We start from the raw sequence: 27,088 nt of genomic DNA on the forward strand, positions 1-27,088 counted from the left end.
GTAACAATTGAGAGATTGTGCCAGAGCAAACAACTAGAACGTTTCAAATCAATTGTAATGTGTCATGTCAATTTCATGAACTTTGCGTCATTCAAGAACAAAGGATTGGTGGTCAGAAACAATACAGAAGTGCCAATTAGTAAATTAATTGGCTAAGAGATGGCACTTCAGGTGTCCCTGTTGAAAAAAAAAAGTCCAAAGAAAGAGAATAAGGGTTGTTTGACCTTCAAATGACCTCGACTGACCTTGCAAACCGACCAAAATGTTACATTGAAAGAAATATTGCATAGCCTTTACGAGTATAAAATTGAATTTCTGCAAAAAAAATGTTAATTAAATATGAGCATATTAACATTCATTTTTGTAGTTTTTTTGGGGCTAAAAATGGCAGTTTTCAAAGATGTGTCAAATTCTGTTATGTACCATGGCTCAGATACAAATAAATTCCACGCTTTTAGGTGTAAAATGGACTTGGACATTTATTAACTTCCATTTGAGTCCATTCTGGCTGAGAAATTCCCATTGGTAGGGTTATGGTGGTGTTTTTTGGACGGATGGCCAGATTTTAAGCAGGGGTCAAATTTCATGACCATTTGACCTCTGGTGACTTAAGTAATTAGCATATTGGCATTTAATAGGTACAGATGTTTAGAACATAAAATTTGCAACATTTTGAGTGGTCATTTGTTGCAATCGGGTCATTATTTTAAAAAATATCAATTTATATTTCCCCTACCCCATAATTTCAGGCCCTGGGTCAGGCCCGGTCCTCCATCTTTAAGAGGTGATTACTAGCACTAAGCTACCGTTCCAAGCTTGGCTTCAAAGTTTTTTTTCATCTATGGGTATGTGCCTTTCAAGAAAACACAGAGAGATTTTGCCACCCCAGGTGGTACCAATCCATGAAATTCTGAGGTCTGGCTCATGGACTAATATGAAAGATATCACATCACGTGTAACTCGCTTTTTGAAACAACTGAGCAAGCTGAATCCTTGTTTGGAAGCTGGACAGTCCATGGTGTTTAGCATTAGCTTTCAGGTTGCTGATGTAAAAAACAATTGAGTGACGACAATGACATTGCTACAATCAATTGGAAAAAAAATAAAATAAATCGCTCTTTTCTAAAAAAAAAAAAACAACAAAAAAGGTCCAGTATATACATCGTTCCTTTCCAAACAAATAGTTTTGTGGATTTGTTTTGCTGGGGATGTAAATGTTTCACTTGATTGTTTGCTGTCCCGAAAGTGTTTTGATGATACTCAGTTTTTCAAGAGCACATTTTTTTTTATACATACCTTCATGACCGCCTCACAGCTCGAGCGTTTGACCAAAGAGGTGCGTGAAGCAGAGGAGCGGCTTCGAGCTATCCCACAGTTCTGCTTCCCAGATGCCAAGGAATGGAGTCCACTCACTGACTTTCCAAGGTAAGTCAATGCTTAAGAGGAACCGTTCTGTAGGCGCATGGAGGACGACATGTGAGAGGTTGATGAATGAGGGTGTTCCCGTCATGTGCTGCCGTTTTTTGGCTGCTGGTTGCATCATTGGTTAGGGGCGCAGCTATGCCGCTGATGTACTGATTACCAGTGTACTGGTGCTCATTTCGCCAACCTCGGAAGGATGACAGGCTGAGTCAACCCCCTGGTGTTAATGCAGTGGCCAACGGGGCTGGAACTCAGCACCCGAGGATCCCAAGCCACCACCCGAACCGCTAAGCCAACACCAGGCAATGAGGGTGTTGGAAAATAATAATGAGACAGGAGAATTAAAGGCCTTTGAGGAGCCAACTTTTCTATGGTCTGTGCCTGACTCTCACAGTGAGACATTTTCCTTTGTGCTGACTTATGAAGATGGAACTCGCCGCTTTGGATATTGTCGCCGCCTGTTGGTAGGTGCTTGCTATAAAACTTGCATTCGTTTCACTTCCATGAAACATTTTGTAATGCATTACATTTCACTGAAACAAAGGTAGATTTTCAAAAATTGATAATTACTTTCAGGGATTACTTACCTGTCAGGGAATTTCCTTGTAATTTCTGTGGAGGCAGCCATATCATCCCAATAATTAGCCGAAGAGCATATGTCACATCATAAGTGTGTTGCATAGACCCACAAAGTCACATCGCTTGCGCGTTTCACAGCCAATCATGGACAACACGTGGCTGCTTCCACATAAATTACTGGAAAATTTACTCAAAGTAGATTAATTGCTTACTTGTAATGTTTTTCAGATAAGGATGTACAAAGGGAATAATTTGAGAATAATCATATTGAGTGGTTATCAATTTTGAAATTTTACCGGTTGTCGCACTTTAAGATATTCTTTTCTGTGCCTTTTGAAATATCAGTTTGCATTGACTTGATGATTCTTCATTCAATGTTTGAACGTGCTTCGTTGGCGATGCTTTGATACGGCTGTGCCTTAGTTTGTGCAGTGTTGCTCTATGCTTTGTGCTATGCTGTGCCATTCTGTGCCCTATCATGTGCGACATTTATTTTCTGTATTGAGCTGTGTCCTGTAGTACAAGCCCATGCTCCATCATACATTCTATGCTTTGTCACAGCCGAGTGGTAAAGGCCCCAGACTCCCTGAAGTTTACTGCATCATCAGTCGCCTCGGTTGTTTCAATCTCTTTTCCACGGTAAGACCAAATGCACTGACAAACAAACAACATGCAGGTGATGATCATTTGAAATGATGATTGCCTAGCTGATCAAATATTTCTTCACAATCAGGACTTACTTTTCTCCCACTGCTTACTTTTAGTGGGCCTCTCTTTCTTTTGACTCTGTTCTGGTCTTGCACCATCATCTCTTTCAATTGTGCATTTCACTCCAACTGCAGTAGGTCAAACATGCCCATTGGCCAACTCACTCCTGGTTTGTTTATATAAATTCAGGTTGACCATAATTCTCCCATCTAGGGCATCATCTTCCAGTTTTTGGTCAGGACTATTCCTCCTTCAGTCACTTAAAGTGTCAGCTCATCATCATATTATGTTAAATTCTGTGTTTACCTCTTGGCTTTTCTAATCTTATTAGCTTTTCTATATCTGCCTTCATCTATTTGCCATACTTTTCTCTGCATGTATTTATGCTGATCATTTCTCTGTCTTTCAGCTTTCGTGAGCCTAATTGTCTATTAAAGTAATAGTACTGCATTCCTTAATGGATCACTTCATATACAGTGGCTATTGAAAGTCGACACCCCCTTTCAAAATTTTCACCTTTTGTTGCTATATATCCTGGAATTAAATTGCATCAAATCAGACTTTTTCCACGTTTATTTACACATCGTAACCCACAATGAAAAACAAATTCAACAAATTTCAGAAAATTAATTAAAAATACAAAACTAGAATATCTTGGTTAGATAAGTATCCACCCCCTTGAGTTAACACTTGGTGATTACAGCTGTGTAATCACTTTGATCACTTTGACAGTGATCACAGCTGTGAGTCTGTTGGGCTCGGTCTCTACCAACTTTGCACACCTTGATTGGACAATAATTGCCCATTCTTCTGTACAAAACTGTTCACGCTCAGTCAAGTTGTGGGGGGAGCATTGATGGACAGCAATCTTCAAGTCATGCCACAGATTTTCGATTGGATTTAGGTTGGGGCTCTGACTGGACCACTCAAGGACATTTATCTTTTTGTTCCTTCGCCACTCCATTGTAGCTTTGGCTGTGTGCTTCGGGTCATTGTCATGCTGAAAGGTGAACTTCTGTCCAAATTTCAGCTTTCTTGCAGAGGGCAGCAGGGTTTCCTCTTGGATGTTTCTGTATTTTGCTCCATCCATTTTCCCTTCTATCCTAAAAAGTGCCCCAGCCCCTTCTGATGAGAAACATCCTATAAACATGATGCTGCCACCACCATGCTTCACAGTTGAGTGGGTGTTCTTTGGGTGATGTGATGTGATGTGTTGGGTTTGTGCCAAACATAACGTTTTGCATTGAGGCTGAAAAGTTCCATCTTGGTTTCATCACACCACAAAACCTTTTGCCACATGGCTTCAGAATCTTTTTTTGCATACCTCAAACGGGACTCAAGGTGGGCTTTTTTGAATAATGGCTTCCTTCTTGCCATCCTAGCGTACAGGGCAGACTTGTGGAGTGTTTGGGATAATGTCACGTGCACACAGTGACCAGTCTTTGCCATAAAGGCATGTGGCTCTTTCAAAGTTGCAATTGGCCTCTTGGTGGCATCTCTGATCAGTCTCCTCCTTGCTTCGTCATCCAGTTTGGAGGGATGGCCTGATCTCGGCAGGGTCTTGGTGGTACCATATGCCTTCAACTTCTTAATGATTTCTTGACTATGCTCCAAGGGATATTCAAGGCCTTTGAAATATTTTTGTACCCAACCCTGATCTGTGCCTTTCCATAACTTTATCCTGGAGGTTTTATGAAAGCTCCTTGGTGATCATGGTTGAGTCTTTGCTGTGAAATACACTACCCGGCAGAGGAAACCTACAGGAACAGCTGATTTTATTCTGAAATAATCAGAATCACTACAATTTAACACAGGTGGAGGACAGTTAACTTGATGTGTGATTTTGAAGGTAATTGGTTATTCCTGATATAATTTACAATTGCTATTATAAGTTGGACACTTATCGAACTAAGATATTCGAGTTTTGTATTTTTAATTAATATTCTGAAATTTGTGGAATTTGTTTTTCACTTGGAAGTTGTCGGTTACGATGTGTAAATAAAGGTGGAAAAAGTTTGATTTGATGCAATTTCATTTCAGGTTATAAGGCAACAAAAGGTGAAAATTTTGAAAGGGGGTGCAGATTTTTTTTTATAGGAACTGTATATGTGTACTCTACAATGCATATGCTGTACAATGAATCTCCTCAACTAAATGTTGAAAGAGGCATGCAAATTGTTGTGAGAAAACAAATGAGTAATGACATATATATATATATATATATATATATATATATATATATATATATATATATATATATATATATCCATCCATCCACTGGGACCAGACTCTGTGCAGAGCGTTGGTGCTGCCTAAGCAGTCTCCTTGGCTATTGGGTACAATCCTGGACGGGTCGCCACTCCGACACAGGATACCAGCATGCTGGCACTCATTTTGCTGACCTCGGAAGGATGACAGGCAGAGTCAACCCCACCTGGTATTAATTCAACAGCCGAGTGGGATTTGAACTCAGGATCCTTGGATCCTAAGCCCACCACCCTAACCATTAAGCCAACACCAGGCATATATTTATATATATATATATATATATATATATATATATATATATATATATATATATATATATATATATATATATATATATATATATATATATATATATATATATATATATATATATATATATATATATATATATATATATATATATATATATATATATATATATATATAGCATGAGCCCTCTTTCAAAGTATAAGTGTGTGTGTGTGTGTGTGTGTGTGTGTGTGTGTGTGTGTACACATGCACACATACATACACACAAATTTAGTGGATCACCTCAAATACAAAGACTAATTTAGTTTATCGGTCATTCTAAAGACGAGATTTCTGCTGAATATTCAAGTGCATCAATATACACTGCCACCAGCCCACAGACCTAAGGGTGGCTTGTCAGAGTGTAACAGCATCTGTGTCCTTCACTGAAGCTGTCTTGTCGAGGAAGGAAGTGATCTCATTGTGTATTGATCACAGCAATGGCCATGGCCTGAAGAGTCGCATCTGCTCTCTGATGATTCGCCGATGTTCTCCAAAATGCCTCTGTACTGATGCTACACCCTGGCTGGCCTTGGAGAGAATGCTGCAGATAAAGAGATGGATCGAACCAAAAAAGATTACTGTGGAAAAAAATATATCTGGACTCAACATGTGTTGTAGCATTTACCAACCAAAGCAGAAGACTTGTTTTCTTCAGACTTGTAGAAGGTTTTCTTCTTGCATTGTCCAAGGTTGATGAAAGAGCTACTTGTATATAACATGCCAGGCAATCACATTTGTAGGCAGTGTGCGTTTTATGTAAATTACAAGGACATTAGTTGACCATTAGTTTTGTTGATAAATTAACATAATATATGGGATTCAAACTTGGCATCTTAGCATCGTGACCGACATGCTCATGTGGGAATACCTCGCAGGTAAACCCATTTGGTTTTAAATGGTGAATTTGGAGGTAATTTCTTTGAAATTTGAGGTTAAGTAAAAAATAATAAATAAATAAAACCCCCCGTAAAATTGTTTTGAACATTAATTTGTTCACTCTTCCTCGTAATGTGCTGGCAAAGCTTGAGGCTGCCAGCTTGTTAATCCCATCAGCATCATCTTGCAAAATGCTCCATCATTCTTAAAGGTTAAACAAAGTTCAGTAAAATTGCTTTTCAGTGCAATTGCCAAACTAAGAAAATGATGAAAAATTTAAAGTCATGCTTGAAATCCAAAATCAACAAGGTTTAAGTGAATGCATTGGTGGAGGATCGGAACGATGTCTTTTTTTGCCAACATTGCTTCGGCCAAAAACATAAAGAAATTAAATAATTTTCGGCGTAAACAACTTTCATTAATAATCGTGTTTTTGAGAAAAAATGCTTGTAGTAATGCATATATACATAATATATATATGTATATATGTATGTATATATATATATATATATATATATATATATATATATATATATATATATATATATATATATATATATATATATATATATACAGTTTTTTATTGAACTCTTAAGGATGTTTTTTTTTTTTGTCCAGAAAATTTTACTGTTGAATACAACCTGATGGTGACCTATTGCTGAGATTTTACTTGGGGCTGTCTTTATTAAATGCATTGAAGTGTTTAGAATGAAGTCATCAGTTATGGTATTGTAAATCTAGAAGAGTATTGATTGTGGTGTACAAAACATTGTTCCATTGCATAATGTGCATGCCATAATTTTGGTGTTTGCTGATGCATGAGTCGTTTGTGTTGTACATGCCTTGTGTGCTTGCAATGTTTGTTTTTACAAATTTTGGTGACATCTATAGGAAGTATGCAATGACGTCACGCCATTCCGGGATATGAAGCCCGTCCGTCATTATGGGAGACAAACGAACGTGATAGCTAAGGCACGCAGACACACAATGGCATTTTTCAAATACTTTGATGACTTCCCCCAGGATGCAAACCACAAATACCATGAGAAAATATCTCTCTGTGATGGTATAGATCTGTATTGCTTGAAGAACTTGACTTGGCAGACAATGTGAAGTTTTGTCTCAGGATTGAATGTCCAGATACTGTGAACTATCTGGTTCTAACAAGCTACGTGACAAAACAACAGATGAAGGCTTTCAAATATATGAAGTCTGCCAACTATTTTATAAGTGTATGGGTGTAAGAAGTTACAGCTAAAGGTTTTTAAGGGAAAAAAGGTTTCATTAACATCAATATTAAGTTATCGGCACATCTTCAAATTCTTCTTGTTGTTGTTTCTGACTTGAATTGTGACTCCCTACCAATATAGCGTGACTTGGATATATACTAAAGAATCGGTACAGAATCATCACCAGACATGGTGGTGTACCAGACATCATCTGTTTAACCGAATCCTTCCTCCCACAGGACATCCTCGACTCCTTAGTGTCTCTCCCTGGTTACTGTCTCCTCTGATTTGATAGGCTTGAACCACACCCAGGGATTGTAGTTGCACTTTACATCAATAACTCTGTTTCTCACTGACCTTATACTGATCTGGCACCTCCCAATCCCCAGGAGTATCTCTGGCTGTGACTTTGCCTCCACTTTGACCTCTCGTTCATCTGTGTGTTGTACCATCCTTCTAACAGTGACGACTCCATCTACATCTTTCTCAGACAACATGGACAAACTTTTAAACACTCATCCAAACTCTCTCTTCCTCATGGTGATTTCAATTATCACCATGCAACTTGGCTGGGTGTTGGTATCTCTCTCACCAGCCATGGCACTTCAGCAAAGGGCTTCTGTGTCCATGGGCCTGACTTAATTTGTGTGAACTTTCCAACCAGGATTTCTCCGAATGGCAAATCCTCCCTTCTGGACATGGTGATGACAAACTTTCCCACAAATGTCTCCTGCTCTTCCTCTGCTCTAATTGGTTCATCTGTTCATATGCTTGTGAAACTTAACCACTCTAGCCATTCTCAGAGAGTTGCCTCAATGCCGGCAAGTCTGACAGTTCACTCAGGCAGATTGGCAGGGACTACAAGCAGCCATCTCTCTTCAGGACTGGTCTCCCTTATCCACTGCCCCTGATGTTAACTCAGCCTGGGAATTCTTCCACAGAATCCTGATCTCTTCGGCACAGATTCATCGCAGCTCGTCTTCAATTATGCGACCCCTCTTCTCGCCCATGGTACACTGAATCCTGTGGTGAGGCAGTTGCTCTGAAACAACTTGTCTTGTCTTCCTGGAAGGCAAATCTGACCGAAGGCAATCTCAGTGTATTCCTAAATGTCCGTAATAAGTGGGTGTCTACTCTCAGGAGAGCCAGAAAACATCTGTTCAACCTCAAAAAGAAACTCTCAAACTTGTCTCCCTTCTCTAAAACCTGGTGGTGCCTTATTAAGTCTGTCGCTGGAGATGCTCCCCTTTCATCCCGTCCCTTTCTTCAAATGGCTCCACAGTCGATTCCACTTGTGAGAAGGCCGAATACCTCAATTCTGTGTTTGCTTCCAAATTTTGTGTCCCCAACCTCTCACTCTTGGTTCCCATCCTTCCCTGTTGTACCCAACCTGAGAATATTGAGAAGGTTTTTTTCAACCATTGACTCTGACTCTGCAATTGGACTGGACAGCACCAGCTCACTTGTCCTAAAAACCTGATATGCTGATCCTAAACGTCCTCTCTCTGCCGTTTTCACCATGTCATTCACATGAGGTCATCTTCCATCAGAATGGAAATCTGCCAACATCACTGCATTACACAAAACAGGTGCAACAACTGATCCCCTGAACTACAGACCTATCAGCTTACTTCCAATCATCAACACGGTCAAGGAATCCATCATTGCAGTTGATATGTAATCCGTCTTTTCCCCTACAACCTCATCACATATCACCAATTTGGTTTCAGACCAGGTCATTCCACCTTGGACATAGTTTTTTTCCTTACCCAGCAATGGATTGAGTCCCTCAATGTCAGACATGAGATCAGGGCTGTCTCTCTGGATATATCTCATACATTTGATACAGTATGGAATCCTGCCCTGTTCTCCAAACTCTCTGCCAATGACATCCAATACCAACTCCACAAATGGCTTTATGACTTCCTCTCCACTCGTAGCCAAATGTGGTACTCGATGGAATCCTTCCATCACCTCTCACTGTCAAGGCTGGAGTACCCCAAGGCAGTGTTCTGGGGCCAGTTCTATTCCTGATCTCCATCAATGATCTCTCTGACTTGATAGAAAATCCTCTTTGTCTGTTTGCTGATGAATCCACCCTGTGCCATGACATCCCTCAACCTTCAGACAGGCAATATACGGCTTCTTTCCTCTGTTCAAACTTTGAAAAAAATTACAAACTGGTCAAACACTTGGAATATGTGTTTCAATCCTGACAAATATCACACACACTATTTCCCTCTGGAAGAACTGTTTGGAAAATCCTCCTTTCTATTTTCTTAATAATCCTCTTGAGGAAGTTCAGTCATTCAAACTCCTGGGTCTCACTATCAGCCATTATCTTTGTTGGGCAAACTACATTTCAAAGTTGGCTACCAAAGCCAGCTGCAGGCTGAGCATCGTTCATTGTATATAGTACTTTCTTGGCACACCTGAACTCTGATCCACCAACAAGGCACTTATCCGCAGCTTGGAGGAGTACTGCTCGCCCCTTTGGGTGAGCTTCCCTGCCTCACATCTTTCTCAGCTTGATGCCTTGGAAACTAAGGCCTTCAACATCATTGGGATCTCCTGCACTGAAGCTGAGTCTATGGGTCTATCGCTCTGCCATCGCAGACAGATCAGTGGACTCTGTCTTCTGCCACTTTCTTGTCTGGTCTTGCACCCTCTGCTCTTTCCATGCTTTGTCCCCTCCCCCCAGGTTTCTGTGGGGCTCACTCGGTCCACCATCAACCCCCTTCTCCTGAAACTACCTAAATCGAGTGTCACTGCTGATCTCCACTCATTTGTTCCTCTTTTTTTCCTGCCTGTGGAATCAACTTCCACATACATCCTCTTCAATCTCATTCTTCCCTCCAGGTCTTCAAAATAGCTGTTCACCACTAACTGAGGTTGTCACCAATCCAAAACCATGATCTTTCTACCCTCATTAGGTTAACTCTTTCCTCCACCCAAATCCTTCCTCCTTTCAATTTTCAGCCAGTTCTCCTTCCTTGGAGTTTCCTTCTGTCTCCATCTTGTCCACCCCATGCATGAGTGTTTTGCGTCCTGTTTTTGCCTGTTATGCCTTGAGCAGTTCAGTGTACGAGCTTTTCCACGAGCTTGACGATGTTTACAAAAAAATGTCTTCAGGGTCTTGGAAGGTCTTATTGTTATAAAGCATCTAAAGGGTATTGGGGCTGTTTGGGGTGTGAGGGCTCCTCAGGGTCTGAAGGGTCTTTGGGTGTCTTAAGGATCTAAAGGGTTTTAGGGGTCTCAAGGGTATTTGGGGAATACTCCAAAGAACCTGTAGACCAATCTCTGGAGTATGCTGATATCCTCAAGAGAAGGGTCTGAGGTGTCTGAAAGGTCTAAACTTTCTAAATTGTATTGAGGGTCTTAAAGGGTCTTGTTGGTCGAGATTACATCACATGTCCCCACTGTGGTCTCCAGGTTCACAAATGGGTCACGAGACTTTTCCGACCGATGGATGTGTCGCAGTTCACCTTGTATGCCCTGGTCCCCTTGTTCACCAGACCTCACCCTGCTTGTGCAATTTATTTTTGTGGTGCTTTCTTAAGTACAAGGTTTATGCAGCTCAAACCGCGAACATTCAAGATCTGAAAGAGCAGATAAACGCAGATTTTGGAGAAATTTCAGTTGGAATGTGACAGAAAATGGTCTTGGAGTATCACAAAAGGATGTACACACTCCTTGAAAATGATGGAAATCACATCAAAATTCATAACTAATTTTGTACACTTCTGAATTCAATAAATTTGTTACCACAAAAACTTGAAATGTGTAACTTCTTCTTCTTCTTCTTTCGGCTGCTCCCGTTAGGGGTCGCCACAGCGGATCATCCGTATGATGCGCATAGTGATTTGACACATGTTTTACGCCGGATGCCCTTCCTGACACAACCCTGGTCGCCTCTTATGGCACAGGGATATGGTACTCCTATTTTAACCGGGGTATACACTGGTACTCATTTCGCCGACCTCCGAAGGATGACAGACTGTCAACCCCTTGGTGTATTAATTCAGTGGCCCAATGGGGCTTGAACTCAGGACCTTTTGGATCCCAATCCGCTGCCCTAACCACTGCACCAACACCAGGCTCTGAAATGTGTAACTATATCCTGTAAATATTTTGTTCAATATTGTTTCTTCGCAACAGAATTACAGGGCTTCCAAACCACGTTTCGATACGTGTATGGCCCACCCAGTACTTCTCGTTGTCAACACCTCACTTTGTTTCCCGTAATGGGGGCAGCATTATCCAGGCCCATTATTACAGTGGAAGTGACATCTATTGCATACTACCTATTGTGATGAGAATGTTGTATTCAGAGTAATTATTTTCAATATTCGTGGGATTCGTTATTCACCATTTTTTTTAAATATTTTTTTCGCGTTTTCATGTTTGTTTGTTTTTGTTTTTCTCAAATTTGCGGTTTTTCAAGCGATTTTTGATTTTCCCATATGAATCACGAACTCCCAGGAACCTATCCCCCTTTTTCCCAAATCGATATAATGCCCCGACATTCGTGGATTTGAAATTTGCATCATTTCTTAGGAATGTATCCCCTGCGAATAGCGGGGGTCCGACAGTACTTGACCAGTGAATGATGCATTTGTACTGTCGAGATGACATCAAAAATGTTCCCAAGTTTTTAAATTAAAAAAAACTTCCCAAAGAAGAGGATTTTTTTTCCTCTGCAAGATATATGATATATCTTTCACTGCATAAGAGAAATGTATGGCAGTGATATATATATATATATATATATATATATATATATATATATATACATACACACACATATCTGTGCAGTGTCTGTCATGAGTTGTCACTGAACTACTCCCTCAAACTTTTGTGAAATCGTACCAAACTTCCAGGATGCACATAGCTCTGAGTACAGGCATTTTGGCAGAAATATTTGGTCAACCTCCCACAAATTGCAACAAAAGCAAACTAAACAGATTTTGATTGCTGGATATGTCCTCAGTGACAGAAAAATGTCCTAAGGGATCCTCCGGGGGGAAAGTCCTGAAATCATGGAAATCCAATATGGCCACCACCCGGCTTCGGGGAAAATGAGAAAATTGTAAAGATTGATATTTTAATATGTAAATATATGCTTTTCTTCATTCGAATTGTTTCGCGTTATGGTCAGTATATTGATATACAAGAATAATTATAAAAAAGTGAAATGTATTGAGGGTAAAATAAAAAAATTATAGATTTTTTGTCCAAAAATGTCAATTTTTTGTCACCAAAAATATATATATATATTAAATACAAGGTGTCTCAAAAAATAGACAACTTTTCATCTGCAAAGAGGATGGTCATAACATGTATTTTTAAAAAAGATATCTGGCTGGATAGAAAGCTGAAAGGTTGAAGTTTATTGTACCAATGTCAAAATTGCCACCAAAATTTAAATTTTTGTATAGAATCGTCGTTTTCTTTTAGACCACATGTTCGACGTAGGCTCCACGTTGTCCGATCACTGCCTGCAAATGCGGTCATGGTCTCCATCACTTTGGGAAACGTTTCCTGAGGAATGTTCTGGATTTCTCGCTGGATGTTATCCTTCAGCTGATCAGGAGTCTGAGGCCTACACTTTCCATAGATCCTGTCCTTGAGATACCCCCACAAGAATAAGTCTGGAGGAGTAAGGTCAGGGGAATACGGTGGCCACTCAACGTCTTTGTCGAGGGAGATAAAGCGGCCCTCAAAATGTTGGTTGAGAAAACGCCTTGTTTCCCTGGCTGTATGGGGTGGTGCCCCATCCTGCTGGAACCACTGGGTTCTCATCTGGATCAGGTTGTTTCTCCTACGGGCCTGAGTACGTAGCTCAGGCAGATAGAATTCCTCAATCATTTTGTGATAGTTTCTCTGATTTACCGTGCAAGTGCATCCCTGGTCATCTTCAAAGAAGTATGGACCAATTATCCCATACCAACCAACCACCACCCACATGGTGACTTTGAGAACAGATCGAGGCACCAGTTCAGTTGATGCATTACCAGGATTTTCAGTTCCCCAGTACCGAAAGTTTTGCTTGTTTACCTCCCCGGACAAGTGAGCATGGCATTCGTGCGTCATGTGAAGTTTTTTGAGGAAGTCTGCATCTTCCTACAACTTTCCTGAAAACCAATTTGCAAAGTCTCATTGTTTGCGTTTCTGTTGATCAGTGAGCACCGTTTCTGTTTGAATTTTGTATGGAAAGGCATGAATGTCTTGGCGAAGGATCCTCTGAACGGTGCTTTTATGAATGTTTGTCTCGGCAGAAAGTCGTTGAATCGATATTTTTGGACTCTGAACGACCGCCTGTCTCACCATTTCCACATTTTATACACTACGACCTGTCCTCTTCCGACCACTTTAACCCTTGTGAAGGTCGCAGATGGTTCCCACATTGGTAAACTTTGCGATGGTGCACTTTATTGTCCGAACCTTTGGCGCATGGTGCAAGTGGATGCCGAAATGTCTCGAGTAAAGACGTTGCACCTGAATGACACTTTTCGTCTGGTGCCAAAGTTCAACAATTTTCGTACGTTGTTGTACGGTCAGTCTTGGCATTTTTCTGGTGCTTGCCTGGTATCAAAATAAACTTCAGGGTCTCTGCAACAAGAAATGAAGCATTATTGACAAAATTACTGCTTTTTTAGGATCAAACAAAACATTTTAAAAGTTGTATTTTTTTGGGGACACCATATATATATATATATATATATATATATATATGTTATGGTGTTATTATACCACACAAGTGGTCAAGATACCACACACGATGAAAAAAATAATATATTTTATATATATATATATATATTTATATATATATATATATATATATATATATATATATATATATATATATATATATATATATATATATATATATATATATATAAAAAGCAATGAGGTGGTAAAGCCATGAGTCAGTCCAGGTTGCAGTGAAGATTATAGTGTATGCCTAAAATCACATCCTGTTTGAATATTAATTCCCCAAGACCCTTAAAGATTCCAAACAACCCCAAGAAGACAAAAGACCCTGAAGACCCAGAAAACTCCAAAGACCCAAAAGTCACCAAATACCTTGAAGACCCAAAAATGCATGGTTATACAATTTGACCACTCCATTGGAGTGAGTCGCCATGACTTCAACAGCATGCCTTCCTGAATTCAGGCTTGTTTACCCTCATCAGGACAGCATATCAATAAATATCTACCAATGATGGCTACATTAGTTGTTTAAACATCAGGTGCACTTCCTGACTGTTATGGTGAGCATCGCCGTGGATTGTCTCACACGGTAAAACCACATAATCAGCAAAGAACAACCATCCGTCTGCCACCCAGACGATTGTTCCCGTTAATGCAAACCATTCAACCGGAAGGAACGTGATGCGATCAACGGGTAAATCAAAACATGTGGAATGTGATGAGCACTCCCCCGATCTCCATTGGACATCGTCCTACACCATTTTGCATCAGTATGCTGAGATGCTGGCTATATTGGTACCAGAAGTGGTCAAGATAACGCAAGTAGAATGTGTGTCTGAACCAATTGAATGAGGACTGTTGCTTTTCTGTGTATTTGGATCTACCAATTGTAGCTGCATCTCTGTATCTCGCATTTACTTGAACAATAATGTTATTTCTTGTGTAACTAATGTTGTGTTGATGATGATGTTACAGCTTAATTGTTGGCACATGGTAGTCTTTTTGATTGTTTCATTGAGTGGGAAACTCTTCCATGACTTGTGTTTAATAGAGAAAACCACCTGTTTCAACCATCAAACTCGTCCCATTGTCCTGCTTTTAATTTTGCAGCAAAACGAAATTCTCTTTGAGACTGTTGATTATGCTGTTCCAACATTTCTTTAGTTTTGCTTCACCCATCTCACTGCTCAACATTCTCAGCAGTTATTTTCTACCTTCTTCCTGTTTCAAGCTTCCTTTGTATCAAAAGAAGAGGTTCGTATTTATAGACTTTTAGTGCATGACACCGTAATCGTGGTTTGTATTCTGTCATGAGGGTGCCCAGGTAAGTTTGTCTTTCTGTCTACATTACCCTTCCTTCCCTCCTTTACCACCATAGTAAAATTTGGCGATGGTACAACAGGCAAGCACAACCACTTCCCGGATTGGTTCTCGAGGACCAACTCTGATAGTTCCAGGTTCAAAGGTCTGGCCTCACCTCATCATCTTCATCTTCCCCATGCTCTTCGTCCTCTTCCAGATCCTGGATGAAGTGGAGAAACGAAGGCAAGTTTCCTCAGCTCTTGTCTACCCCTTCATGAGGGCACTTTTGGAGGCAACGGTCCCTGCACCTGGTCGAAGTATTCGTGTCAAGAGCTTCATGCCCGACTCTGGAAATGAGGCATGTGACTTTGCAGCTGTCATTAGCAAAAAAAATTGTGTTGTTGATTGTATGCTTTGAACTACTGTATATGCAACGCCGATATGACTGAGTAATTTGATTTAAAATGATCGCTCACAAACAACAATGTGGACTGAAAATGTTATGATATTCTTCATCATTATTTCTCTTCAAGCATCTTTACAATGCCAGAATTAATGCAGTGTTAATTTACTGTTTGCATTTTGAAAGTTTCTGCTATCTGTACTTAGCCCATGTTTTTCAGATATTAGTCTGTCTTCTGACACCATCAATCATCAGCTACAACACTTATTAGCTCGTCTTCCCGTGCAGCAAGAGATGGCGTTTTGTTTTACCATTTGAGCTTTTTGTCTTCACATTATCAACAAACCTTTATTATAAAGACTAGACGACCCATGAACCTGTTGGGTTCCCGTTGTGACAGCGGTTGATGAAAAAAATCATTTCAAGAAAAAAAAAGATAGCTCCTGCGAACTATACCTTTGAGGTTGTTTGCATTGATCAAATAATCCTGAAGAGTACTTGACTGAATCGGGAATTGATTTTTTTTGATTTTTTTTTCGTTGCCCGATTTGAACGAAACGTGATACTACACACCAGAGGTGAATGGTGAGAAAGGTGGCCCTAAAAAAATTGCGCTATCTTGTACCGTTTTGGCTTTATTTCATGAAAATACATACATATATATATATACATCAAAATACATGCATACACATACATATACAAGCCGGTAGGTGACGAGGGATTTGCTTGGATCGAAGCGCTGGATACGGTGCTTTTCATTCTGACCGATCCACCGACGAAGATTCATTGCCAAGACGTATTGGTTCACATACAATTGTTCCTCTGCCTGGCAAGATTTTTCCTATTGTGTATTTTGCCAACTGGCACTCCTCATAAAAATGACGGTAAATAGACACCATATTTTTGAAGGACTACCATTTGAAGAATAATCAGTTTGCTGGTTTGTGCTGTGGAGCCTCACGTTGCAGACACACACACACACACACACACACACACACACACACACACACACACACACACACACACACACACACACACACACACACACACACACACACACACACACCGAAAACCAGACAACAAGGGATATCTCATATATATATAGCGAATCCTATATATATATATATATATATATATATATATATATATATATATATATATATATATATATATATATATATATATATATGAGCCTGGTGTCGGCGCAGTGGTTTGGGCAGCGGCTTGGGATCCAAAAGGTCCTGAGTTCAAGCCACACACACACACACACACACACACACACACACACACACACACACACACACACACACACACACACACACACACACACACACACACACACACACACACACACACACACACACACACACACACACACACACACGATGAGAGTTTTAGTAATATATAGATGTGGAGAATAATACTTTATAATTGGGTCAAAATGACAAAGGGTAATGTCACACTGATTAAAATAGGCCTTATTATCCTGCCCGCCACTGTGTAGCTTAATACAGCCGGGTTTTTAAATTTCTTCTGTGTTTATTTATTTACCACGAGCAAATGCAAGCCATCGCTTTGCTGATGGGAACAATAAGGGGGGGGGAAGAGAGAGAAAGAAGGAGGGAGGGAGAGAGGAGGCAGGTGTAGGGTGAGAAGGGGGAAGGAAGGCAGAGACAATGAAGAAGGGGGGGCTAGGAAAGGGGAGGGGAGAGCAAGAAAGGGGGGGGAGGTGTAGAGAGCCACACCTCACCAAACTTTGCTATACACTGTGCAAGGGAGAGAGAGAGGTATGGGAGCAGATTGCTGCATTTTATTAGGAGGGGGGAGAGAGGAGGGGACAGACAGAGAGAGGGAGGGGTGGGGGGACGAGGAAAAAAAAAGACAGGTGGAAGGAAGAAAAAAAGGGAGGGGGGGAGGAAAAAAACAAAAAGAAAAAGCAAAAAAAGCAAAAAAAAAAAAGGCTGAATGCCCTTCTCATTCTGACATGAGGGGTGGAGGTGGAGTTCAGGCCCTGTTACACCTTGACGTTTTAGCCAGCATATGGCAACGTATCAAAATGTATGTAAAACGCTGGCGTATGCTGAACTATTGATGTTTTTTTTCAGTTTTGGGCATATTCATAACGAGGTGGACGTATGCATAACGCATTAGTAACGTCCACAGAACGTTTCGATAACTTATACTAATGAATGCTTAGCGTGTTGTCAGCATTCACAACCTATGCCCAACGATAGTCTAACTTATGCATAATGCGGCATCGTATCGCCGACGATCACGTGGCGTAGCCTATTAATAGGCTGCCGCTCAACAATTTAAATCATAACCGCACTAGAAATCGAAGTGTTAACATCACCGTCATGCCGAAGAAAAAACAAAAAACATAGAGTCTGGAACACTGACGGGTTCCTCCTGTGAAGCCCATTTTTATATACCAATTCCCCTAAACGCTGCCAATACGCCATTATACGGTAGCTGTAAGTTAGAAACACGTTCAGTAAGTTCTGTGGTCGCCCGGAAGACGTCAAATACGTCTATATACGTCAATATGCGTTGGAGATACGTTACACATAGGTTCAAAGCACGTTACTCATAGGTTAGAAATAAGTTTCAGGTCCGCTAAACATTACCTCGACGTGTTTCGACTTATGAGTAAATTACAAGTGTCGTGTGTCAACGATTGCATAACGTGCCTACAACTTATGGCCAGCGTATGCGGAACGTGTGAGTCATACGCTGGCATACGTCGGAAAATTTTGAGCATGCTTAAAATTTGTCGACGAGCTCGGCGTACTACGACGTATGCCAGCGTGCTTCAGCATGCTCTTAACGTGTACAAAACTTGCCCATAACGTATTCGACGTGTGCCAGCATATTCGCCAAATTTTTCATACTCTGGCTAAAACGTCAAGGTGTGACAGGGCCTTCAGCAAAGAGAATGATACGTGACACTTAATGACCGAACACAAAAAACCCAAAACTCATGTCAGAACAGCTGGACACGCAACGACACAACGGAGTTTGTAAAGTAATCTGCTGGCACATCTGCAAAAACTTTGATATTCCAGTTCCAGAAAATTTGTGGGAACATGAACCAAGATCAATCACTGAGAATATTGAAGTACCATCACATTTGACCAAATGATCCCATTGAGCGTGAACATCGAAAACAAAGCATTGTGACCAGATATCATACTTCGGTACAAGAAAAAGAGAAGAAGGCATTGATAATTGAGGTTTTAATACCAGTGATTTTGGACTAACGATACAGAAATCAAGAAAATGACCAAATACCAAGACCTCAAGAATGAAGTGAAAAGATCCTGCAAACTGAAGAATGCCAAAGTTCTACCAGTGATGATGAAGAACGTCACATAGATATTAAAAGCCATCCCTGGGAATATTACTCCAAACAAACTGCAGTTGGAAGCTGTCTGGGGCTCAGTGATGATCCTGAAGAGAGACCTTGGCACCAAACTTTGAAAAAAGACAACTTCACAGCTTGGTCAATGAATCGTGACCCATTCCCGAAATGAAGGTGGATATTTTGAGCGTGACTTGGAAGGACTCCATTCCACATTCTGAAACTCATATATGTGGACACACACGCACACACACACGCACACGCACACGCACATGCACACGCACACGCACACGCACACGCACACACACACAGATCTGTAAAAATAAAATTGCACATTTTCAGCGGATGATTACTCCTGAGGCACCAACTGCACGGCACCGCAGGGCCCAACACAGGCTTACATGTACGTCTAATTGATGTTCCATTCTCTCTATCGAGTGCAGCCTGTGGCTGCTGGTTGCATCATTGGTTGGGACGTGGCTATGCCGCTGATGCAGTGTCCCCCTTACCAGTACACTGGTGCTCATCTTTACGACCTCAGAAGGATGACAGGCTGAGTCAACCTCCTGGTGTATTTTAATTCAGCGGCTAACGGGGCTTGAACTCAGGACCCTAGGATCCCAAGCCACCACCCAAACCACAAAGCCAACACCAAGCTTGATGTTCCATTGAGAGGATGGGTACTTTTACTGAAACAAACAACCAAGCAGCTTGGAGAGCTCTCGCCAAGTGACTTAAGCACTGAAACAAGCACTCCAATAAAACAGCTTGTTTGACACGCAATAAGCAATCACCGAACGGTCGTTTTAAACATACACCTTCTGGACTCCGGAGACGTCCAAAATGTTCAATATGTCCTAATTTTTAGGAGTCGGAACTTCGTGTAAGTTCGATTCTGGAGCTTAAATTTTGTAATTCTGCTTGGTTTAAGAGATATTTTGGTGATCACGTGCAGAAATTAAATAAATCAACAAATGCTGACGTCTCCTGGCGTTTATAAGCAATGTACCCAGTGATTCATAGGTCTGATGAACAGACATTTGATAATATGAGTGAGGGAAATGAATAAGAAACTTTATCATAAAGGAATCGTTGTGGCCGGTTCCAAATAAAGGCATGGTTGAGCAGGCCAAAAAATATGGCAGCTTCAGACCCCAGTGAGGTTACCCAGGAGACTCCTTAAGACCCCAGAGAGCGAGGTGGCCGAGGATTGCCTGATGAAGGATATAATTAAATAAAGCTGCTAATTATCTTCAAAAGGGGTGTTTTAATTAACCTAAGCACCCAATGTTCACTCTTTCACTTCCTTGGAGTTTTCTTAGGATGCATGCAAAGTTTCAGGCTGCTTGGTTTTATAGTTTTGGAGTTATGGAGGAGACACACAGACACACACTGCCTTTTATCTGCATAGATTTGAGCTTTATTTGGTCTGTCTAGGCCATAACCTTTTCCGTTTTTTTGTCTCCACAGTCAAGGCTCATGGAAGAGCTAGAACACAGAACAAATTAAGACAAAACGGAATGAAAACAACAGTAGAAAGTGAGCGGAGGTGGGGTGGGGGGGGGGGGTTATTTGCGGTTTTGTCATCTCATTTTCAACAAACATTTGTTATGAGAATACTGAGAACAAGAATTAATAAAATTTGCATGTTTGTTTTTTCAGCTGTTGTTTTTGTCAAGTTTAGTTCAAGTTCAAGGCAGATGCAGATGGGCTTTGCATTTTGAGATGCTTCTAATTATTCATGATGTAAATCTGGGAGGTAGGCCTTTGACCTAGCTCGCTATCTTGAAAATACCCATCGTATTTTGAACATCTAAAAGTGAAATGTAGCGGATGAGATAGCCAACTTAACCTCCCTGTGAAGCACATCATATTATATGATGCCAAATCCTACCTGCAGAGCATCAGGACAGCAGTTTGTGCTTGGACAATAGACAGTACCAACCTGTCCAGCCAGTGCCACCTCAACTAGGAAAAATGGAGACAAGTTTACCTTGGTGTTAAGTCTCACTGACTTTGATTTCCAATATTTATGGTGCTAAACTAAACTGCTAAGCCATTTTAAGCTCGATTTGAAGGTCGGGCACCGTGCCATTTTGAGAATTGTATGGGAGCACAGTGATCAAAACTAACTGATCTTCTAAATCCCACCTCGATGGTTTCAGGATATTTCAAAAGTTGGGAAGGAATTGATTAATATGCTGTACCATTTGGGCAGTACAGGTGGAACCTGGAATATAATTTTCTTACGCATTCTCTGTCAATCTGTCAGGAGAGGATGCAATGACATCATTAAATCTGTGTGCCAGCCATGTTGGATGAGTAGTTGTGGCATCACTGTGGATGGGTTACCCAGTGTAAACTAGGGCACTCAGTCGAGTCAACACCTCCGCCACGCAATGCCTGATCCAGTAAAACATATCGGGCCCAGTAAATTTTTGAGATATCAAGCTATATATATCGTTTTTGGCCCCATCTCTCGATGCTGGAGAATCACTTATAAATTTCTAGTAGCCGGATCCGGATCTAGATCTTCACCATCTAATCATCCGTCATTGGCAAACATCCAACCTGCCCACAAAATTTCATCCGAATCTGTCCATACTTTTTGAGATAAACAAACAAACAAGCCATCCTGCACACAAACAAACAAACAAACAGACAAGGGTGAAAACATGACCTCCTTCCACTTTCGGTGGCAAAGGTAACACTGCCATTTACATTACTAATAATGCTCTTTATATCCATTGTTTGGGCTGTATTGCTTCTGAAAGATATCAAGAATCTTCAGCTGCTCAATGCTCCTGATCGCCAAGTACATTTTCTCATTCATTTGATGTTTTCACTGCTATGTCATCTCCAGACATGGTGAATCATCTCTTAAAAACAAAATGTCCTATGATGGATGATTTGAAGGCTTTACCACAACAAAAGCCAAAACAGTCATTTTGGCTGTTTTTGTTTTTTTTTAATTCAGGAAGGAAAGATGTCTGGCGCTCGAGTTCTTCCACGAGCCTCCACTATGTATACAAAATTGGTACACGTGACAACAGCGTGGAAATGTACTACATTTGCTCCATAACCGGTGCATGCAGTTTCACTCTATGTACAATGTATTAGGCCGATGTTGGCTGACTCTTCAAACATGGCCGTCACACAAAGGGATGAAGCACACAATCACACTCTCGATTCCTACTTATTCACTCTTCACCTTGTTTTGTTTTGTTATTTCACATGCTTTCTTTCACATCATTACCTTGAATTATATGCCTGGTGTTGGCTTAATGGTTTGGGTGGTGGGCTTGAGATCTGAGGATCCTGAGTTCAAATCCCACTCAGCTGTTGAATTAATATCATATGGGGTTGACTGTGCTTGTCATCCTTCTGAGGTTGGCAAAATGAGTGCCAGCTTGCTGGTATCCTGTGTTGGAGTGGTGACCCATCCAGGATTGTGCCCAATAGCCAAGTAGTCTGCTTAGGCAGCACCAATGTTCTGCACAGAGTGTGGTCCTGATGGATGGATGGATGGATTACCTTGTTGATATTACATGAGGTGGATATTACATGGATTACCTTGATATTACATGAGGTGTGTACACTGCATTAGCCTTGTTTTTGTTTGAAGATTTGTGATGCAGTGTTAACTCGCCCCACCGTTCTTGCAGGGCGTGGAGCTACGGCGACCGGCCGATTCCCGACTTGAGCACATCGATTTCTCATGTCTGCTCTCGTGCTTGGGAACTCGGCATCTTCTTCGTCTTTTTGCATCTTTGCTGTTGGAACGGCGAGTCATTCTCACTGCTGATAAGCTCAGGTAATTTTCATAAGGTGTCCTGGGTTTGCAAGGTTGAAGGACCTTTTTTGTGTACAATATTGAGGCTCGTATAAGAGTTCTGAAAGCTAAAAACTTTTTTTTGCCTCGTGTCGATGTGTCTCAGGATTTCCTTTTGATGATAATAAAATTGTGCATTTGTCGAGGAAAGAAACAACTAGAACTTGAGGCTTTTCTAGGAGTATTTACGTGACATAATTTGACACAAAATGGGATGAAAGACTCATCTTGTCAACGTTTTGAGGGAATATGAAACATCGGGAATGGAACAGTGAGGGGAGTTTGGGGTTGGGGGGGGGGAGAGGGGATGGATTGGGTTCCTGATAAATGTGGAGTACTCTGTGTTGTTAAAGGCACACAAAACAAGTAGTACAAGTGGTTTGTTCTGTTAACATCAAACCAATAAAGCAGGTAAATGGATTCTGCCACCCTTCCAGTCATTGCATTTCCTGATTATTAATGAGGTACGTTGCTGTCATTCAAGTTACTAGCAGAGTACCCACCTGATGGGCCATCTTGTTCCAAGCATGCAACATTTTCTTCTGATGCATACTTTTATTTGGGTGGTGTATAGGCAACTGACAACTCGATATAAGCAAAAAATAAAAAAATAAAATCCTGGCTTACGTGCAAAAAGCAATAACACGTGTTTGGGCACCGTGACTTATACTGCTTATACATCAAGTGACTTATACTGCTTATAATTCAAAACACCTCACTGTATTGGAAAACGTGGTCTCAGCAATATGGTACTGTAAATGGTGGAGACTTGTAATACCCTCCCCCACCTGGAGGCGGTGCTACATGATATACATTTGCATCGAGAATTTGTGTACCTTCCCCTCCCCCCCCCCCCCACAAGACCACCAGGCAAAGATAAAAACACCCCTAAACATTAACTGTGGTCGTGCTGATCCAAGTCTCGAAGTAATCGCTTTACAACTGTCAGAGCAGTTGCACGACAAACAAACAAACACACAAACACCGGTCTGTGAATTATAGTGAGGAAAAGGGACGAAAGGGGGAAGTGATTGTGAATTTAATGTTCCAACTTTACTTACTTTAAATATTGTTCTTAACAAATGGGAAGAGGAACAACACAGGCATAATAGGCCGAATGGCCTTCTCATTCGCAAAAGTTCCCTGTGTATATTTGTGTAATGTTGTTAACAACAGGAAGAAATGGGGAGGAGAGGACAGATAGTTGGGGGTGAGGGTGTAAAGGAGTTGGAAGAGGGAGATTGAGACATTGGGAAGGGGGGGATTGAGTCTTTGGAGTTGGAATTAGGGTTGACTACTTGAGATCTGCGGCAGTTGAGGACTTGAGGAAATAAGGGGGAGGGGATGAGAGAGTTGGCTGGGGGAGGGAGGAAAGAGACCAGACAAAGTTGGGGTTTGCAGCCTTTGAAGGTGGGGGGGGGGAGTTGAGTTGAGGACATTAGGTTGCAATTGGAAGGGGGTCTGAGGATTTGAAGAAAGGGGAAAAGGGGCAGAATTTGGGTGTGGTAATGGGGGGTGGGGGTGGAGGTCGGTAGCGAAAGGACAGTTTGGAGGGATTGAAGACTTGGGAACGTGTGTGTGTGTGGCGTGGTGGGGGCAGGGAGGGGTAGTGTGGGGAGGGAGGAGAGTTATGGACCTGAAGTCATATTTTACATTATGCAGAATTTCTATGAGTCCCAGATAACCCCATTGGGTCTTTTTGGTCACCTGGGTCATTTGGGTCTTCATGGTCTTTTGTGCCTTTCATTATTTTGGAGCCTCTGGGTCTTTTGTGTCCTCAGGTAATTTGGGTCCCCTGGGCCTTTTGGGTGTTTGGGGTCCTTGGAGTATTTTGTTTCCTTTGGGTCTTTTGGGTCCTTTGGGTATTTTAGGTCTTTGGGTTTTTGGTCCTCAAGGTCTTTTGTGTCTTGTGGGTCTTCAGGGTCTTTTTGGTATTTTGGGTCTTTGGGGTATTTTCTGTGTTTTGAGTCTTCTGGCTCTTCAGGATATTTGGGGTATTTTTGGGTCTTTGGGGTCTTTTGGGTATTTAAGGGTCTTCAGGATCTTTTGGGTCCTTGAGTTATTTTTGGTATTTGGGGTCTTTTAGGTCTTTTGGGGGGGTCTTTGGGGTATTTTGGGTCTTCAGGGTCTTTAAGGTCTTCAGGGTCTTTGGGTCTTTGGGGTATTTTGGGTCTTTTGGGTATTTTGGATCTTGAAGGGTCTTTGGGTTATTTTGGGTCTTCAGGGTCTTTTTAGTCTTTTTCGTCTCTGGGGTATTTTGGATCTTTGGGATCTTTAAGGGTCTTCAGGGTCTTTGGGGTTTTTTGTAAAGGTATTTTGGGTTTTCAGAGTAATTAAAGATCTTCAGGGTCTTTTGGGTCCTTGGGTTGTTTGTGTCTTGTTGGTCCTCGGGGGCGGGGGGGGGGGTCTTTTGGGTCCTCTGGATACTTTCGGTTAAGTATTTCAGATTACAATTGTGGGTGACGTCTGGTCGGCTGTCCAACTAATGGGTGAAGAGCTGATATACATACATACACTACATGGCAAAAATTATGTGGACACCTCATCCGACATCTCATTCCAAAATCATGGGCATTAATCCGGAGTTGGTTCCCTATTTGCTGCTATAACAGCCTCCACTCTTCTGGGAAGGCTTTGCATGAGATGTTGGACCATTGCTGTGGAGATTTGCTTCCATTCAGCCACAAGAACTTTAGTGAGGTCGGGCACTCATGTTGGGCGATTAGGTCTGGCTTGCAGTCGGCATTCCAATTCATCCCAAAGGTGTTTGATGGGGTTGAGGTCAGGGCTCTGTGTAGGCCAGTCAAGTTCTTCTACACCGATCTGAACAAACCATTTCTGGATGGACCTCACTTTTTGCATGGGGCCATTGTCATGATGAAAAAGGAAATGGCATTCCCCAAACTGTTTCCTCAAAGTTGGAAGCACAGAATCATCTAGAATGTCATTGTATGCTGTAGAATTAAGATTTTCCTTCACTGGAACTAAGAGGCTGAGCCTGAACCATGAAAAACAGCCCACTAACATTATTCCTCCACCACCGAACTTTACAGTGTGCACTGTGAACTCAGGCAGGTAGCGTTCTCCTAGCATCCCCAAACCCAGATTTGTCCGTCGGCCTGCCAGATGGTGAAGCATGATTCATCACTGCAGAGAATGTGTTTCCACTGCCCCAGAGTCCAATGGTGGTGAGCTTTACACCACTCCAGCCGACACTTGGTATTGCGCATGGTGGTCTTAGGCTTGTGTGTGGCTGCTCAGCCATGGAAACCCATTTCATGAAGAACTTGGACATTTTGGAACTTGGTAGTGAGCGATGCAACCGATGATAGATGTTTCCATGCTGCGTGCTTCAACAATCGGCGGTCCCGTTTTGTGAGCTTGTGTTGCTTACCACTTCGTGCTTGAGCTGTTGTTGCTCCTCGATGTTTCCACTTCACAATAACAGCATTTACAGTTGACCGGGACAGCTCGAGTCGGGCAGAAATTTGATGAACTGACTTGGTGGAAAGGTGGCATCCGATGACGGTGCCACATTGAAAGTCACTGAGCTCCCATTCAACTGCCAATGTTTATGTATGGAGATTGCATGGCTGTGTGCTTCATTTTATACACCTGCCAGCAATGGATATGGCTGAAATAGCCAAATACACTCATTACAAGGGGAGTCCACATACTTTTGGCCATGTAGTGCACATAATCACATACACTTGCACCATTCTATATAGATTGTATTTAATATGGTGCATTCTATATTCCTTCAGACCTATATTGTGTTCTTTATATCCTATCAAAATATCAGTAAGTTTCAGTGCCTAGCCCTAGACCATCAAATTGTTGGTGTGTCACTTTGGCATTCGATCATCATCTCTATTATAATACCAATCTTGCACACTAAAAACTTGGCTCGCCGTCCCACGATCCCTATGAAATTGCTGTGGCACTTAGCGGACATGCCGACAATGTTTGGGAAGTCTTGGCGTTCCATAGTACCACTTGAATTTTGCACAATGTGTATTTTTGTCATTCTCCGTGTACGGTCTGCGTCTGCTACCAGCTATGTTGTACTGCTATCCCGTGCATGTGCATGGGTATCGCTAGTT

General features: G+C 41.5%; 1 protein-coding gene across 4 annotated transcripts in view; it reads left to right on the plus strand.

Annotated features, from left to right (window-relative positions):
* LOC147034886 (DENN domain-containing protein 2B-like) overlaps positions 1-27,088 on the plus strand; it is a 187,905-nt gene that overhangs the window by 135,119 nt on the left and 25,698 nt on the right. For all 4 annotated transcript variants that reach the window (XM_085890636.1, XM_085890626.1, XM_085890609.1 and 1 more), the window contains exons 11-15: positions 1,316-1,425; positions 1,817-1,886; positions 2,563-2,640; positions 15,607-15,747; positions 22,819-22,967. In XM_085890636.1, coding sequence (XP_085746762.1) covers positions 1,316-1,425; positions 1,817-1,886; positions 2,563-2,640; positions 15,607-15,747; positions 22,819-22,967 — 548 coding nt within the window. The remainder of the gene's footprint in view (positions 1-1,315; positions 1,426-1,816; positions 1,887-2,562; positions 2,641-15,606; positions 15,748-22,818; positions 22,968-27,088) is intronic.

Source organism: Eptatretus burgeri, chromosome 1 (genome assembly GCF_056783735.1).
Source record: "Eptatretus burgeri isolate ZD-2024b chromosome 1, Ebu_testis_v1, whole genome shotgun sequence".
NCBI classification, from domain to species: Eukaryota; Metazoa; Chordata; class Myxini; order Myxiniformes; family Myxinidae; genus Eptatretus; species Eptatretus burgeri.